The sequence below is a fragment of the Cherax quadricarinatus genome, chromosome 31 (genome assembly GCF_038502225.1).
Source record: "Cherax quadricarinatus isolate ZL_2023a chromosome 31, ASM3850222v1, whole genome shotgun sequence".
NCBI classification, from domain to species: domain Eukaryota; kingdom Metazoa; phylum Arthropoda; class Malacostraca; order Decapoda; family Parastacidae; genus Cherax; species Cherax quadricarinatus.
Genome location: NC_091322.1, coordinates 13627997 through 13644260, shown reverse-complemented (window position 1 = coordinate 13644260; position 16264 = coordinate 13627997). Strand labels below are relative to the sequence as shown.

Here is a 16264-nt window from a genome sequence, read left to right as displayed (position 1 = left end):
ATCTTCGTTTGGTCGTGTTCAGAGGAAATCTGGAGAAGGTTGAAGCTCATCTACTCACAAGCTGGTCAAACTCTGCAAGATCCTTTCGAATTTATAAACAACGTTGTTTTCATGACTCAGTAAACCGTAAAGACATGACTGTAAATAAATCTCAGTACGGCTGGGACTCGAGCCCATAGCAGGCGAGTCCTAAAGCTCAGGTTTGCCACTGGTTCGAACCCCACCTGTTCCGTGATTTCGCGAAGAACATTTTCAAGCAGATCACATTTAATCGAGCAAGCACAAGATTATCAAAACCTGGGAATAATAGAAAACTGGATACAAAAGCTTAATAAACCTCAGACAACAAATTCTGATCTAAAAGTGAGCATAAAATTAAGCACATTGTAAGAGGTGTACATCAGATGAATAACCACGACAGTGAAAATACCTCTAGAAAACTGAAGAACGACTTTCAGGTGCCCCATTAAAAGCTCTGAAAAATCCTGTTAATGACCGTTATGAGACCCATCTTAGAATACGCAGCACCAGCAGGGAACCCTCACATGACCAAACATGTCCAGAAATTAGATAAAGTTATGAAATTCACATTCATCTAAGAAAAATGACATAGTGAAAGACTGGAGGATCTAAACCTTACAACACTAGAGCAGAGAACCAGGAGAGACATGATCAGAGTGTACATGATACTCTGAGGAATCAATATAACAAACAGAATGAATGGACTAGATTAAGTACAAGGAGCGCAGATGAAATTTAAACAGATGAATCACAGAGACATCAGAAAAGGTACACACACATGGAGCTATGAATCGACCCCTGTAACCACAATTAAGTGAGTACACACACACACACACACTCCTGGCCCCTCCTCTTAGATTACTTTGACCCTTATTGCTCGTTTCTGTTCCCTTGGGCCTTATTAGGTCTACTCCAGAAGCCGTGTTTTAAATTTACCTTAACTTCCTCATCAAATTATTCCACTTTTTAAACCACTCTGAGATTAAAGAACTTTCTTACCTCACGAGGACTTATTTATATCGTCAGCTTCCACCTGTTTATTTATGAATACCCTATAAAGACCTAAAATTTTGCCAGTCGTAGTCTTGTCGCCTGTAGCCTCGTCCGCTATTGTCACCAGGTTCATCTCTTACCTCACGTAATACAGTCATCTTAGTTCTGTGTCTGGTCTAGTGGCAAATATTGAGATATATAAGAACTTCTGCAGGTATTTTACCAGGTGGAACGTCCACATAGGTGACAGACTGCGGGTTGTATCTCTCCAACCTTGAATATAATAAAACAATTATAATAGTTTTAATGTTAGTTACACAAGTCTTGAGAAATACCTCCGACCAATTTGTATTTATCGTTGGTGTTTTGCTAGGTGCCTGTGGAACACTTGTACTGCGTACTCGAAGATCTCTCTCACTTTCACTCTCTCTCACACACACACATTATCAAAGTCAGAGAAAGCGATTGTACAGACGAGTGATGGACACAATATACACAACGGGAGGAAGAGTGAAGGAACCACTGAGAGAACTAGATACCTGGACGGTAATGTAACGAGACAACTCTCTGTGGAGTCTGAAAGAGACGCAGAACTGTGTGAACCCTAGCAGTGATCTCAAGTCAATTGAAACAGGGCAGCTTCCAAAGACCTAGAAAACAGCAGATGTAGGTAGGTAGCATCAATCTACAGGCCAGTGTCACTGATATGCATAGTATGTAAGATTAGATTATCAGAAGAACAGCGTAGCACTTAGAAAGGAGCAAATTCTCAAACAATAGCCAGCACCGCTTTAGAGATGGCAAATCCTGTCTCACAACTCTGCTAGAGTTCTATGGCAGGGTCAAGACTATTAGGCAGGAGAGAGGAAAGGGTGGATTGTATTTTCCTAACAAGAGACTGGAACAGAAGCTAGAGGAGCAGGCAGGGGTAACAGGAAAAACAATACAGTGCATCAAGAAATACTTAGGAGAGAAAAAAGTGAGTTATTGTCCGGGAGACGGACTCAGAATGGGCGAGTGTGACGAGTGGGGTTCCACTAGGGTCAGTTTGTGTACGTAAATGATATGACAGAAGAAATCGAGTCAGAGGTGTTCCTGTTCACAGATGGTGTGAAAATAATGTGGAGAATACAGACATGAGTAGACCAGGAAAGACTAAAAATGGGTGTGGACAAGTTTCAGAATTTTTCTGACAATCGGCTGTTAGAATTTAACCTCAGCTAAAACAAAATCGAAGAGTAAAAATGACTGGAAACAGAGTACAGGCTCTTAGGACAAAGGCAGCAAACCTAGAAAGAGAGGGACCTTCGGGGTGAATATAATTTCGAGTATTGCACTTGAGGCACACATGAATCAAATAACTACCGCAGCAAGTGGGAGAGTGGCAAATTAAAGTGTGGCTTTCAGGAACCTCCACACAGTGTACGTCAGGCCCATTTTAAATCATTCAGCGCCAGTATGGAACCCGCACACGTGAAACTGAAAAAAAAAACGTGCAAAGGTTTGTAAAGAGACTAGTCCCAGAGCTGAGGGATCTGAGCTATGATAAGAGGCTAGACACCGCTAGAGAAGCTAAATCTAATCATATTAGAGAAGAGAATGACCAGGGGAGACATGATTACGATGTACAAAATTCTGAAAGGAACAGACAAGGTGGACAGGGAGAGCGTTCAGAGGCAGGTCTCAGGAACACTAGGGGACAGCCGGAATTAAGAACACGGATGAGTCATAAGAATATTATGAAATACCTCTTTTAGTGTTCAGGAAGTGGAATGATAGACACCGAAGCGGTGGAGGCAGGATCCATTCAGAGTTTTAAGAATATATATGACAGAACTCCCACAGTCAGTAGGGTTAATCTAGCGGCGGGATCAGATGCTGAGCCTCAACCCCTACAACCACAAATATTCGAGTACAAATAGGTAAGTGCACCCACCAAAAAAGAAACAGGGGAGGGAGGATGACGGATGAAAATGGGAGGAGGCAGCAGACACAATATCAACATGTCGGGAATAAATAGTATATAGGAAATAATGGAATAGGGGAGAAGGACGATAACGGTAGAACGGAGAGGCAGGGAAGAAGAGAACATTATACCAGCAGCTAGCCAGACCCACGACACACGTAAATAACGGTACACCACCTCACATGGCAGTACCGTTGTGGTACATTGGGGGGGGTTCGAGAGACAACAAAGTGTTCAGGGATAACTTCGATAATTTATTTATTTATTTATTTATTTAGTAATTTAAGCATACATACAGAGGTACAAAAAATACAGGTAAGAGCAGCATGCCAAAGCCATTTATATGCATAGCATTACGGGCTGGCTTAAAATTAACTTAAGATTAACTAAGCAATGATGAAATCAGTGATAAAACATTATTGTAAACAGATAACTATAAAGCACAAATGAGTATTACAAAGACAGGTCATATGGTTGCTTGCATTGCTGTACATTCAGTCGAATGGAGTATTCTGTTAGGTAGTGTATTTAAAAAAATAATAAAGTTAGATTGGGTCCTAGGTTTAACATTTGTGTGATATAATTGTGAGTAACATATAGGATATACAATTTATAAGGTTCAGTTATGCAGTATTTATTTGGTTTTGAGTGAGTAAGTGATCTTTGAGAAGAGACTTGAATTTATAAACAGGTAGTGTTTCTTTTATATTTACAGGTAATGAATTCCAGATTTTATGGCCTTTTATGTGCATTGAGTTTTTGCATAGCGTGAGATGGACACGAGGAACATCAAAGAGTGATCTGTGCCTTGTGTTATGGTCATGTGTTCTGTTGAGGTTGGCAAGGAGATGTTTGAGGGGAGGGTTAATATCAGAGTTAAGTGTTCTATGTATGTAATAGGTGCAATAATAAGTATGGATGTTTTGTATGGTGAGTAGGTTGAGTGTTTTGAATATTGGTGGAGTGTGTTGCCTGTAGTGAGAATTTGTTATCATTCTAACTGCAGCGTTTTGTTGGGTAATTAGTGGTCTGAGATGGTTAATTGTTGTTGAGCCCCATGCACAAATTCCATAGGTGAGATAGGGGTAAATAAGAGAGTGATAAAGGGCCAGGAGGGCTGACTGTGGAACATAGTACCGTATCTTCGATAGTATGCCTACAGTCTTGGAAATTTTCTTAGAAATTTGTTGAACATTAAAATGGTATAAAGATACCTAACTGTTGCATATGTGTCTTACCTAACAATCTGTTGGTATTTTATACCATTTTAATGTTCATTCTGTCAGACACTGCAACACAAGGGTATCTTGGTACAGACCATCAACTTCGACCTCTACTAGTGAGAACGGCTGGGTTTGAGAGGGACCTGCCCTCCCAAAGCAACCTACGTCTCACCTCCTGGCACTATATAAAGGCTCCATCCTGTCACTTCAACTTCATATTGTTTCAGACAACGGAACAATGCTCTTCTCCAGACTGAGGGACTGACCACCTCAAAACTTTAAGGGTGATGGACTGATTACATCGTCTTCAAGTATCTTCTGCTTCTATCAACTTTTCTGTACTCGACTGAAGAAGCCTACTGTGTAGGCGAAACGTTTCGAAATAAAGATACCTAACTGTTGCATATGTGTCTTACCTAGAAATTTGTTGTATATGTGTATGAAATTTGAGTCTATTATCGAGGTGGATTCCTAGGAATTTTCCCTCTGTTAGCTTTGTGATAGGTGATCCGTTTATTGTTATGTTAAGAGGTACATCTGTAGCTCTGTTACCAAACTGAATGAAGTAGGTTTTGTCAATGTTTAGTGTAAGTTTGTTAGTCCTCATCCAGGTAGATATTTTCTGTAATTCGGTGTTTACAGTATTGGCTAGCGTGACTGGGCTCGGGTGAGAGAAGACGTATGTAGTGTCATCTGCAAAAAGTGTGGGTTTGAGTAATTGCGAAGCATTTGGTAGGTCATTTATGTATAGGAGAAAGAGAAGAGGGCCAAGGACACTTCCCTGTGGGACACCAACTGTAATTGGTTGTGCGGAAGAGCTTGCCCCATTTGCGTACACATATTGGCTTCTGTTGCTGAGGTAAGACTTGAGGTAGTTGAGGGAGTGCCCTCTAATACCATAGTGTGACAATTTTACGTGGAGCAAGTCATGGTCAACTGTATCAAAAGCTTTACGTAAGTCAATGAAGATCCCCAGTGGGACTTCTTTTTTCTCTATTGCAGTGTATATATGTTCTAGCATGTGTATAATAGCATCATTAGTATTTTTATTAGGCCTGAATCCAAATTGGCAGGGGTTGAGAATGTTTTGGGAGATGAGGTAGGAGTAGATTCGTTTATGAATTAATTTTTCGAAGATTTTTGAGAGAGGGTGTAAATTGGATATTGGCCTATAGTTATTCAACTCTGTTTGGTCTCCTCCTTTATGGATTGGGGTGACCCTTGCTATTTTGAGAACTGTAGGGAAGGTGGAGGATTCAATGGATTTGTTAAAGAGTGTTGCAATGATTGGTGATAGTACTTGTGACGCTTTTTGTATATAAAGGGTGGTAAGGTATTTAAATCTCCTGCCTTGTTTTTCAGTGCGTTGATAATAAGGGAGACTTCGTATGGGTTAGTCGGAGCTAGGAACAGTGTGTTCGGGTAGTTGCCAGTGAGGTAGTCATTTGGTGGGGTATCTGAGCTTGGGATTTTATTGGCAAGGTTTTGACCTATGTTGGAGAAGAAATCATTGAGTCTGTTTGCTGTTTCTGTTGGTGGGAGTTGGGGTTCATCTGATTTTGCTAATTTTATTTCGCTATGTCGTGATATCTTTTTTGTTCCCAGAATTTCTGATAGGGTCTTCCAGGTCTTTTTTATATCACCTCGTAAGTTGGATAATCTGTTCTCATAATACAATTTTTTTGCCCTTCTTATCAGGCTGGTTAGGATTGACGAGTAACGTTTTGTTTGGTCTCTGGTTATGTGACCCATTCTGTACTGTTTTTCATATCGGTGTTTTGTATTTATGGATTTGAGAATGCTGGGTGTTAGCCAGGGACTGTTCAGTCTCTTAGCTGTCATCTGTTTAGTTTTTTTAGGGCAGTGCTTGTTATAAAGGTATTGGGTCTTTTTTAGAAAATTATTAAAACATTCGTCAATATCTGTATAGATTTCTAGCTCAGTGTGCCAGTCAATGTTTGTTACTGCTGTTGTGAAGTTATTAATGGCTGCCTCATTGTGAAGTCTGAAGGTGACTTTAGTAGTGTCTTGGGGTATTTTACCAAGAGTTGTTATGAGGAAAGTAGGGTAGTGGTCTGTGGTATTATCTGTAATTATGCCTGATTTTAAAGGGGATATGGTGTTGGTCCAGATGTGGTCAAGTAGGGAAACACTAGTCTCTGTAACTCTTGTAGGTTTTGTTACTGTTGGTAGCAACATGCAGTTAATCATTGTGTTTGTGAATTCAGTAACGTGTGGGTCCTGGTCTTGCAGGAGATTTATATTGAAGTCACCTGAGAGTAGTAAGTGATCTTTGTTCATGCGTGCATCAGTTATCATACTTCCTAGGTTTTGACTAAATTGGCTAATGTTTGATTGTGGAACTCTGTAGATGTTTATCACTGTGAGAGGGATCATTATTAATGGTTATAAATGACCATAATTTTTAAAGGGGTGGACCGGTAAGCCAGCGGAAGGCCTCGGTTAGATGACCAAAAGCTCCAAAGGCGGGTCATCATCTGACTAAGACCCGCGTCAGGAAACATTTGTCCTGTTTCCTGACGAACCTTACCTAACCTAACCTAACTGTGAGAGGTTTTTGTAGGTATTTGGATTTGAATTTAGCTATTATATATTCCCCATGTTCATCCCTTGTGCAAGTATTAGTGATACATTCTAGTTGGTCTGAGTACCTGGAGGTTACCTGGAGGTTATTCCGGGGATCAACGCCCCCGCGGCCCGGTCCACGACCAGGCCTCCCGATGGATCAGGGCCTGATCAACTAGGCTGTTACTGCTGGCCGCACGCAGTCCGACGTACGAGCCACAGCCCGGCTGATCCGGCACTGACTTTAGGTATCTGTCCAGCTCTCTCTTGAAGGCAGCCAGGGGTTTATTGGCAATTCCCCTAATGCTTGATGGGAGGCTGTTGAACAGTTTTGGGCCCCGGACACTTATGGTGTTTTCTCTTAGTGTACCAATGGCGCCCCTACTTTTTATTGGCGGCATTTTGCATCGCCTGCCCAGTCTTTTACTTTCGTAGGGAGTGATTTCTGTGTGCAGATTTGGGACCATTCCTTCCAAGATTTTCCAAGTGTAGATTATGATATATCTCTCCCTCCTGCGTTCCAACGAGTACAAGTCAAGTGCTTTCAAGCGTTCCCAGTAGTTAAGGTGCTTGACAGAACTTATACGTGCGGTAAAGGATCTCTGTACACTCTCTAGATCTGCGATTTCACCTGCTTTGTATGGAGATGTTAATGTACAGCAGTATTCCAGCCTAGAGAGAACAAGTGATTTGAAAAGGATCATCATGGGCTTGGCATCTCTCGTTTTGAAAGTTCTCATTATCCATCCTATCATTTCCTTTGCACGTGCGATCGTGGCACTGTTGTGATCCTTGAAAGTGAGATCCTCAGACATTACTACTCCCAGGTCCCTTACATTATTTTTCCGCTCTATTGTATGGCCGGAGTCAGTAGTATACTCTGTTCTAGTTATTATCTCCTCCAGTTTTCCATAACGGAGTAGTTGGAATTTGTCCTCATTGAACATCATATTGTTTACCGTGGCCCACTGGAAAACTTTGTTTATATCTTCTTGGAGGTTAACCGCGTCCTCAGCAGATGACAGCCTCATGCAGATCCTAGTATCATCCGCAAAGGATGATACGGTGCTGTGGTGTATATCTCTGTTTATGTCTGATATGAGGATAAGGAATAAGATGGGGGCGAGTACTGTGCCTTGTGGAACAGAGCTCTTCACTATGGCAGCCTCCGATTTAACTCTGTTGACCACTACTCTTTGTGTTCGATTTGTTAGGAAGTTGAAGATCCATCTCCCCACTTTCCCAGTTATTCCTTTAGCACGTATTTTATGGGCTATTACGCCATGATCGCATTTGTCAAATGCTTTTGCAAAGTCTGTGTATATTACATCTGCATTCTGATTTTCTTCCAGTGCATCCAAGGCCATGTCATAGTGATCCAGTAGTTGTGAGAGGCAGGAGCGACCTGCCCTGAACCCATGTTGCCCTGGATTGTGCAGATTTTGGGAATCCAGGTGTATATAGTAGTATATAGTAGTATATAGTAGTATATAGTAGTATATAGCTGTGCCACCCCCTTGTTGGTCTGGCCTACAGTTGTGTATGGCTGTGTAACAAGGAATGGCATAGACATCTGTAGTATCAGGCTTTAGCCAGGTTTCAGTTAGTGTAATGATGGACATATTGGCATGCAAGGAATTTAGTAATGCTAGGAGGTCATCATAATGCTTGCTTAAAGATCTGATATTGTAGTTAAAGATAGTTATGTTGTTGTTGGCTCTGAGAAGTGCCTTTGATTGTTCTGCTGTGTAGTAATTACAGTAACTGTTTAAATCATTTAAGTCATTAAATAAGAGGTTGGTATCAGGATCAATGCTTGTAATCATAAGATTTGTAGTGAATCTATAGTTAGAATTAAGTAAAAAATAAAGTAAATATTCTAAAGCTAAAAAAAAATAGCACCTGAATTATTTAACAAATGTAAAAATAATGAGCTAAGGTAGTTTTTTAAAGCTAAAATAAAGGAGACAATATAAAAAGGACTAAAATAATTTGTGGTGAACAAATAAAGTGATGATCAAATAATGGAGCTTGGGAATATGATAGTCGGTAGTACTTTAAAGGTAATTCTTTAAAGTTAGAATTATAATATAAAATTATAATATAAAAGGGACTAACATAAGTTGTGGTGAACAATAAAGTGGTAATCAAATAATTGCACTAAGGTCTAATATAATGACTTTTGTGGAGTCTATGTTTTGAGCTAGAATGAGCTATAGTACAACTAGATTTAATCTAATAATATAACAATACAAATTAAAAATAGCACCAGTCTCTCACTAGTAATTGCACTATGGTCTAATATAATGAATTTGGTATTAACTTTAGTACAACTGAGTTTAATCTAATAATATAAAAAAGGCACAAGACTCTCAATTGTAATTGCACTAAGGTGTTATATAAGTTGTTTACAAGAATTAGAGTATAACTAGATTTAAATTGACAAGATAAAATATGCAAGTTAAGGTAGCAAAAGAATAAAAAAAGTAGAAAAAAAATATATGAGGTAGTTGGTACTAGTTAGCAAAAGATAGTTAAGGGCCTTGAACAATAATATAATTGAAAAATACACTAATTGCACACACAATATAGTCACTAAGATATGAAAACAATCTTAGAGTAGGAATTATAATACAAACTTATAATATAAAAATACAAATTGAAATGGTACTTGCAATTGCACTAGAGTCTGGTATAGGTTGTTGACAAGATCAAGAGTATAACTAGATTTAAATTGACAAAATATAATTCACAATTAAAGTACCAAAAGAATAATAATAAAAAAATAACAAGGGTAATGTCTTGGTTATAATATGATAGTAAGATGGTACACAGGTACACAGGTGCACAGGTACACAGGTACAAAGGATAATATAAAGGTTGGAGTTGAATATACAAACTTGAAAATTTGGCAACAAAATGTTATGGGAAGTATAAAATAATGTTTAATGTACAAAAGTAAAATTGACTGGTAGTAAATATGGTGTTTAATAAAATTTTAGTAAGTAATAATGATTACAAAAAAGTGAAAAAGTAATGTTTATTTCATTCAATATTGCACTGGTAGTTATACTAGAGGTTATATGGCAGCACAAGGTAATTAAGAGTACTCTAAGATATTAAATGTGGTATTAAAACAGGTAAAGGTAATTAGACAAGTAATGGTTATTAAATGTCAAAAATGTTAAGAGTAAATTGAAATTATAGTAAAAATGATAATTATTAATTTTAGTAAGTAATATCAATTGATAGTATTTAAAAAATATGAGGTAATAATATGGACAGAGAAAGTATCAATTCAGCTAATGTTTAAGCAAACAATAGTAAATAAGAAAATTACATAAGGTGACTTATGCTTACTAGTAAAATCACAAAATGAGGTAGTTGATTATTTAATTACTAAGAGATTGTACAATGAAATTTGAACAATAATGGAGCAAAACATTCACTACACTACGTAGGCTTTTAGGTTGGACATTGTTTAGTTATTCTCTGTAAGATTAGTATCCCTGAGAAATCGTGATAGATCATTCTCGTTCGTTATTGTGTATAGTTGACCTACATTTGTTTTCCTAACAAGAATTTTCCCATCTCGTGTGAAGCATTGGTGTATTGTGTCATTATTCTCCCGCTTAAGTTTTCTGACTCTATAAAGGAGGTACTGACGTTTTTTGGTAAGACACTCGTTTATGTATACCTCTTTCTTTACTTTAATAGATGCAATAATTAAGTCTTTTTTCCTGTCATGTGAGTGGAATCTAAGCATAACACTTTTTCTACCATGGGATCCTAGTAACCTGGCTTCTTTTATTTCTGACTCAGGTACAATAACACTTGTTTGGTCCTTTATGATCTGCAGAGTAATTTCTTTATTGTTTGTTTGGTTCATATCACTGGGAAAAAGTGGACTGTTAACTATTACTGCGTCCGATAGTTTATCTTGCTCAGTTTTATCTTCTTGGAGAGCAAAGTAGTCACTGAACTGGTTATCTAAGTTGTTCTTCCATTCTTTTACTGCTTCTTCAACCTTTGTATTAAGAGATATTATTTGTTGGGTATGGCTATCTATGACTGTTTGGAAGGTCTTGTCACAGTTAGTCATTCCTGGTGTTGATAACTTTTGTTCAAGACTGAGGATTTTGTTCTCGAGTTGTGTCATCCTGGTGTCTTGTTTTGTTAGCGTCTCTCGAAGATTCATATTTTCAATAACTAAGTTGGAGATGTATGTTTTTAGGGTATCTGGATCGTTGGTCATACCTGAGAGACTACTTGGTAGGTTGAATCCGGGGAAGAGAGGGGAGGATGGGCTGGTGGCAGCCATGTTTGTTGTTATTGTTGTGGTGGCCCGGTGGTCTGGTGGCTAAAGCTCCCGCTTCACACACGGAGGGCCCGGGTTCGATTCCCGGCGGGTGGAAATTCCGACACGTTTCCTTACACCTATTGTCCTGTTCACCTAGCAGCAAATAGGTACCTGGGTGTTAGTCGACTGGTGTGGGTCGCATCCTGGGGGACAAGATTAAGGACCCCAATGGAAATAAGTTAGACAGTCCTCGATGACGCACTGACTTTCTTGGGTTATCCTGGGTGGCTAACCCTCCGGGGTTAAAAATCCGAACGAAATCTTATCTTCTTATCTCTGTCGCCTTGAGCGGTGGTGAGTGGGGTGGTTGCTGGGCCGGCGTCCTCCTGACTACACTTGTTGAATAGTTGATTTTTCGGTGTTTTCTTGCTGGCCTTGGTGCTGTTTCCTCTTAGATTGCGCCTCATAATACTACAGGAATTGTTGTAGTTAAGAAGTTGTAGTTATACAAAGCTTAGGGTTACGTTGTTCGGCTGGCAGCGGGGTGTTTCTTTCGGTTTGTGGGCAGTCTTCCTTTGTTCTCTATTATTTTCGATTTGTAGGTTTCACTGTTGGTAATCTTTGGTCATTCTGGGTGCTACGTTGGGTAGTGCAGTTTTGCTTGTAACTAGGTCATCATAGGAGCATTGGTAGCTCTGATTGTTGGAGAAAAGTACGGAGCTTGGAAGTCGCTGCTGCCGCTGCCGCTAACCCGGACTTAACTTGTAATATTGGAGCACACGGGAAGGACCCTTAGTGTGTGGAGATCTTATATATATCAAAGCATTCTGTAGTACAACACTGTAAAGCATGTTATTATTATTATTATTATTATTATTATTACTATTATTATTATTATTATTGAAGAATTGAGACATGCAACATACAGAAATCTTTATTGAGGAAACGTTTCACTACACAGTGGCTCCATCAGTCCAATACAAAGCAGGAAGGTAAAAGAAGATAAGGAATTTGAGGTAATCAGTCACTCAGCATGGAAACGATGTGTTCAGTCCATCACTCTTGTAGGAAGTACAGCACTGGGCAAGAGAGGTGGCTTATATACTGCAGTCAGGTGAGTCGAAGCAGGAGGAGGCGGGATCACAGTGGGACCTGCCACTAGTGTAAGTAGGTCTTCGTCCAAAGATTGGATAAGTGTTGAAGAATTCTTTGTATCAAGATCCCATGATGCTGCAGTGTCTGACAGATGTGATGAGTGGTTTTGCAAACCGACAAGTTGAAAACTTGAGACACTTGTACAACACATGGGAATCTTTACTGAAGAAACGTTTCGCCACACAGTGGCTTCATCAATCCAATACAAAGCAGGAAGGTAAAAGGAGAGAAGGAGTTTGAGGTAGTCAGTCCCTCAGCCACTGTGTGGCGAAACGTTTCTTCAATAAAGATTCCCATATGTTAGGGGGGACAGTCCTCAGCCTTGATAGGGGGTCTGTCCCTCAGCCTTGATAGAGATCAGTCCCTCAGCCTTGATAGGGGTCAGTCCCCAGCCTTGATAGGGGATCAGTCCCCCAGTCTTGGTAGTGGGTCAGTCCCTCAGCCTTGATAGAGGTCAGTCTCTCAGCCTTGATAGGGTAGGGGGGTCAGTCCCTCAGCCTCGATAGGGGGATCCGTCCCTTAGCCTCGACAACGGGGGGGTCAGTCCCTCAGCCTCGATAAGGGGGGTCAGACCCTCAGCCTTGATATGGGGGTTAATCCCTCAGTCTTAATAGGGGGTCAGTCCCTTAGCTTTAAAGTGGTGAGTCTCTCAGGCTCTGGTGTGCCCGTGGGCAGCCTGTCCTTCAGTTTAGCCAGCCACTTTTACGAGAATCACCCGCGCCTACGTATCTGAAGTGAAGGAAGTTCCAATAAAAACTATATCTTTGTTTGTCTGGGCTAGATTAGGTTTAGCGTATAATAACCTGGCAGTGTATACTGTCAGTGTATACTGAAACTTGGTTCAAGAGATTTCACTTATAGAGGAAGGGTTGCCGTGGGAGTGGAAGCCTTCAGTGACCTGCAAGTGAAAGACGTGTTGAGAGGTTTGCCAAGACGCTCCTGCATGACTCAAACCGCAAATAAATGGCCAGGGGAATGCATTCTGCCCCTGGCCATCAGTTGGACAACCCTGGCTCACAGTATTGTATGTCAGAATAATATCCTCATCTCCTCTACACCTCCATCACCAGAGTCGTCAAGAACAGCTATATTCTCTTGCTCGTAGTTCTTATCTCTCAGCTCCAGGACCAGGCTGCTGAGAAACCGCTCAGCATTCTTAAACTTCTTTGTTTGCTTTACTATATAAGTAACACGCCATGTTTACACGATTAGATTACTAAAACACTATATTTACATGAATCTAGAGGTAAAACAACACGAAGTATGTGTGCTGGTTGTTCCAAGATGTAGCTGAACGAGCACAGTGCTAAAAGAAGGTAAGGAACTAGAGAGTGTGCTTATACTATTGTATCCCATTTTTTTCTGTTTCAGTGATCATTAAATACATGAATTGTATTTATTTTTATTGAGCACTATATATCAGCGTCATACACTTGAAGACCTACAGTCAGCGGACAATTAACAGCACAGCAAAAAACATTAAAACCAGTATTCAGTAGAAAAATTCGCCGTGTAGACTAATTTAACAAACTTAAATCGCCAACACATTCAACAGTTTTTGTAATTTTCTAATTAGTACATTCCCCATGGGTTGGCTTTCTTTGTAGAAGGTCCTGATATTAGTAGGATGAGGCATCCCTGAATCTCTTTATGAATGCATCCTTGATCACAGTTCAACAGAATGTTAATTATTACAATTATAATCATGGGGGAGCGCTAAACCCGTAGGATTATACAGCGCGTGGGGGGGGGGGGTGGAAGGTACTCAGGCTCAATTCAGGGAACCGGAGCACAGATCCAATTCCCGAGATCAAGAGCCCCTCACCAGCGTCAAGGAACCTCCCTTGAGAGGACAGAATGTTAAGCCAATTAAACCAGTCATCTCTTTCCATTTAACCCTATTGGATACTGGTGCTCTAGTCTCAGGAATTCATCTTAGTACATGGTGTAGGGTAAACTACTCTTAATTATTACTTATTAAAGTTCCTTGTATTCTTGCTGTTGTTATCTTATCTATGTATGCTTCTGGAGATATATATGACGTAACAATATCTTTTTTAGTGGCACACTGAATGTCTTCTTTCCCAAGTAGTTTGTCTCCTTTCTACACACCAAGATGTAATTTATAGCACTTGGTATACCAGCAGTTGCTGACCTACTGATACCTAGTACTGGTATACCAGCAGTTGCTGACCTACTGATACCTAGCACTGGTATACCAGCAGTTGACCTACTGATACCTAGCACCGGTATACCAGCAGTTGACCTACTCATACCTAGCACTAGTATACCAGCAGTAGACCTACTGATACCAAGCACTGGTATGCCAGCAGTTGCTGAACCACTGACACCCAGCACTGGTATACCAGCGGTTGGCTAACCTCTGATACTTAGCACAGGTACATAAGCTATTAGGAACACAGGTGTAGATTGTTTGACCTGCACACCTAGCTGTAACATGATGACCACTTGAGAACGAGCAAAAAGGCAGCAGTGACTGTATTTCCTTCAGAAACAAGCTTGTAATTACAATATGTATATAGCCTATGTACAGTATTTACAACTATGTACAATGAGGCGAATGTAAGCACAAGACACAGTGAGAACCGTAGCTTTGGCAGATTTACCTGAGAAGGTAAATCTACCAAAGCTACGTTAGAAGTGTACCACATCGCTTCTCAGCTTTGGCGGGCTTTCCTGTGGCTGGCTGGTTGAACCACGGTACTGGTATAACGACGGAGCCCCTGCGCGGTAAAATCTTAGCAATTGGTTCGCTGATCGGGAGGCATGTCTCTAAGGGTGTTTAACATAAACCCAATAAACTTTAACGTACTCTTAACATGCCACACAAGCGGTTGGCTAACTAAAGATACCCAGCACTGGTACACCAGCAGTTGGTTAATCACTGATACCCAGCACTGGTATACTAGCAGTTGGTTAATCACTGATACCCAGCACTGGTATACTAGCAGTTGGTTAATCACTGATGCCCAGCACTGGTATACCAGCAGTTGGCTAATCACTGATAGCCAGCACTGGTATACTAGCAGTTGGTTAATCACTGACACCCAGCACTGGTGCACCAGCAGTTGGTTAATCACTGATACCCAGCACTGGTGCACCAGCGGTTGGCTAACCATTTATACCCTGTACAGTAAAGTACCGTTCACTGAAAGTGTATAAATGCAACAGAAATAATTAGAAAGTCACGCACATTAATTGGTAATTGTTAACTACTCATCCTCTAAGGAAAGGATAATTACTGTGGAGAAAAACTATGTTAACACTGGATGTGGATGGAACAACAATCAAAAGTAACTGAAAGAGATGAAATTACATAACCTAAAATGTAACCATTCCATTATTACTTATCAGTCAATCAAGAGTAGCATTAAAAAAATATATTTTCATTAGTAATTATACAGTCAGGTGCTGGGAGGCGGTATTATACAGCCAGGTGTTAGGAGGCGGTATTATACAGTCAGGTGTTAGGAGGCGGTATTATACAGTCAGGTGTTGGAAGGCGGTATTATACAGTCAGGTGTTGGAAGGTGGTATTATACAGTCAGGTGCTGGGAGGCGGTATTATACAGTCAGGTGTTGGGAGGCGGTATTATACAGTCAGGTGTTGGGAGGCGGTATTATACAGTCAGGTGTTGGGAGGCGGTATTATACAGTCAGGTGTTGGGAGGCGGTATTATACAGTCAGGTGTTGGAAGGCGGTATTATACAGTCAGGTGTTGGGAGGCGGTATTATACAGTCAGGTGTTGGGAGGCGGTATTATACAGTCAGGTGTTGGAAGGCGGTATTATACAGTCAGGTGTTAGGAGGCGGTATTATACAGCCAGGTGTTAGGAGGCGGTATTATACAGTCAGGTGTTAGGAGGTGGTATTATACAGTCAGGTGTTGGGAGGTGGTATTATACAGTCAGGTGTTGGGAGGTGGTATTATACAGTCAGGTGTTAGGAGGCGGTATTATACAGCCAGGTGTTAGGAGGCGGTATTATACAGTCAGGTG

The 16264-nt window shown here is 40.4% G+C and overlaps 1 protein-coding gene across 1 annotated transcript in view; it reads right to left on the bottom strand.

Annotated features, from left to right (window-relative positions):
• The window catches only part of LOC128699169 (uncharacterized), a 135190-nt gene extending 120486 nt beyond the window's left edge, over positions 1 to 14704 (bottom strand). Inside the window, exons 1-2 of the mRNA XM_053791730.2 lie at positions 14626 to 14704; positions 13303 to 13422 (exon numbers count right to left, since the gene is read on the bottom strand). Of these exons, the coding sequence (XP_053647705.2) occupies positions 13303 to 13422; positions 14626 to 14704 (199 nt within the window). The remainder of the gene's footprint in view (positions 1 to 13302; positions 13423 to 14625) is intronic.
• Between the last annotated feature and the right edge of the window lie 1560 nt (positions 14705 to 16264).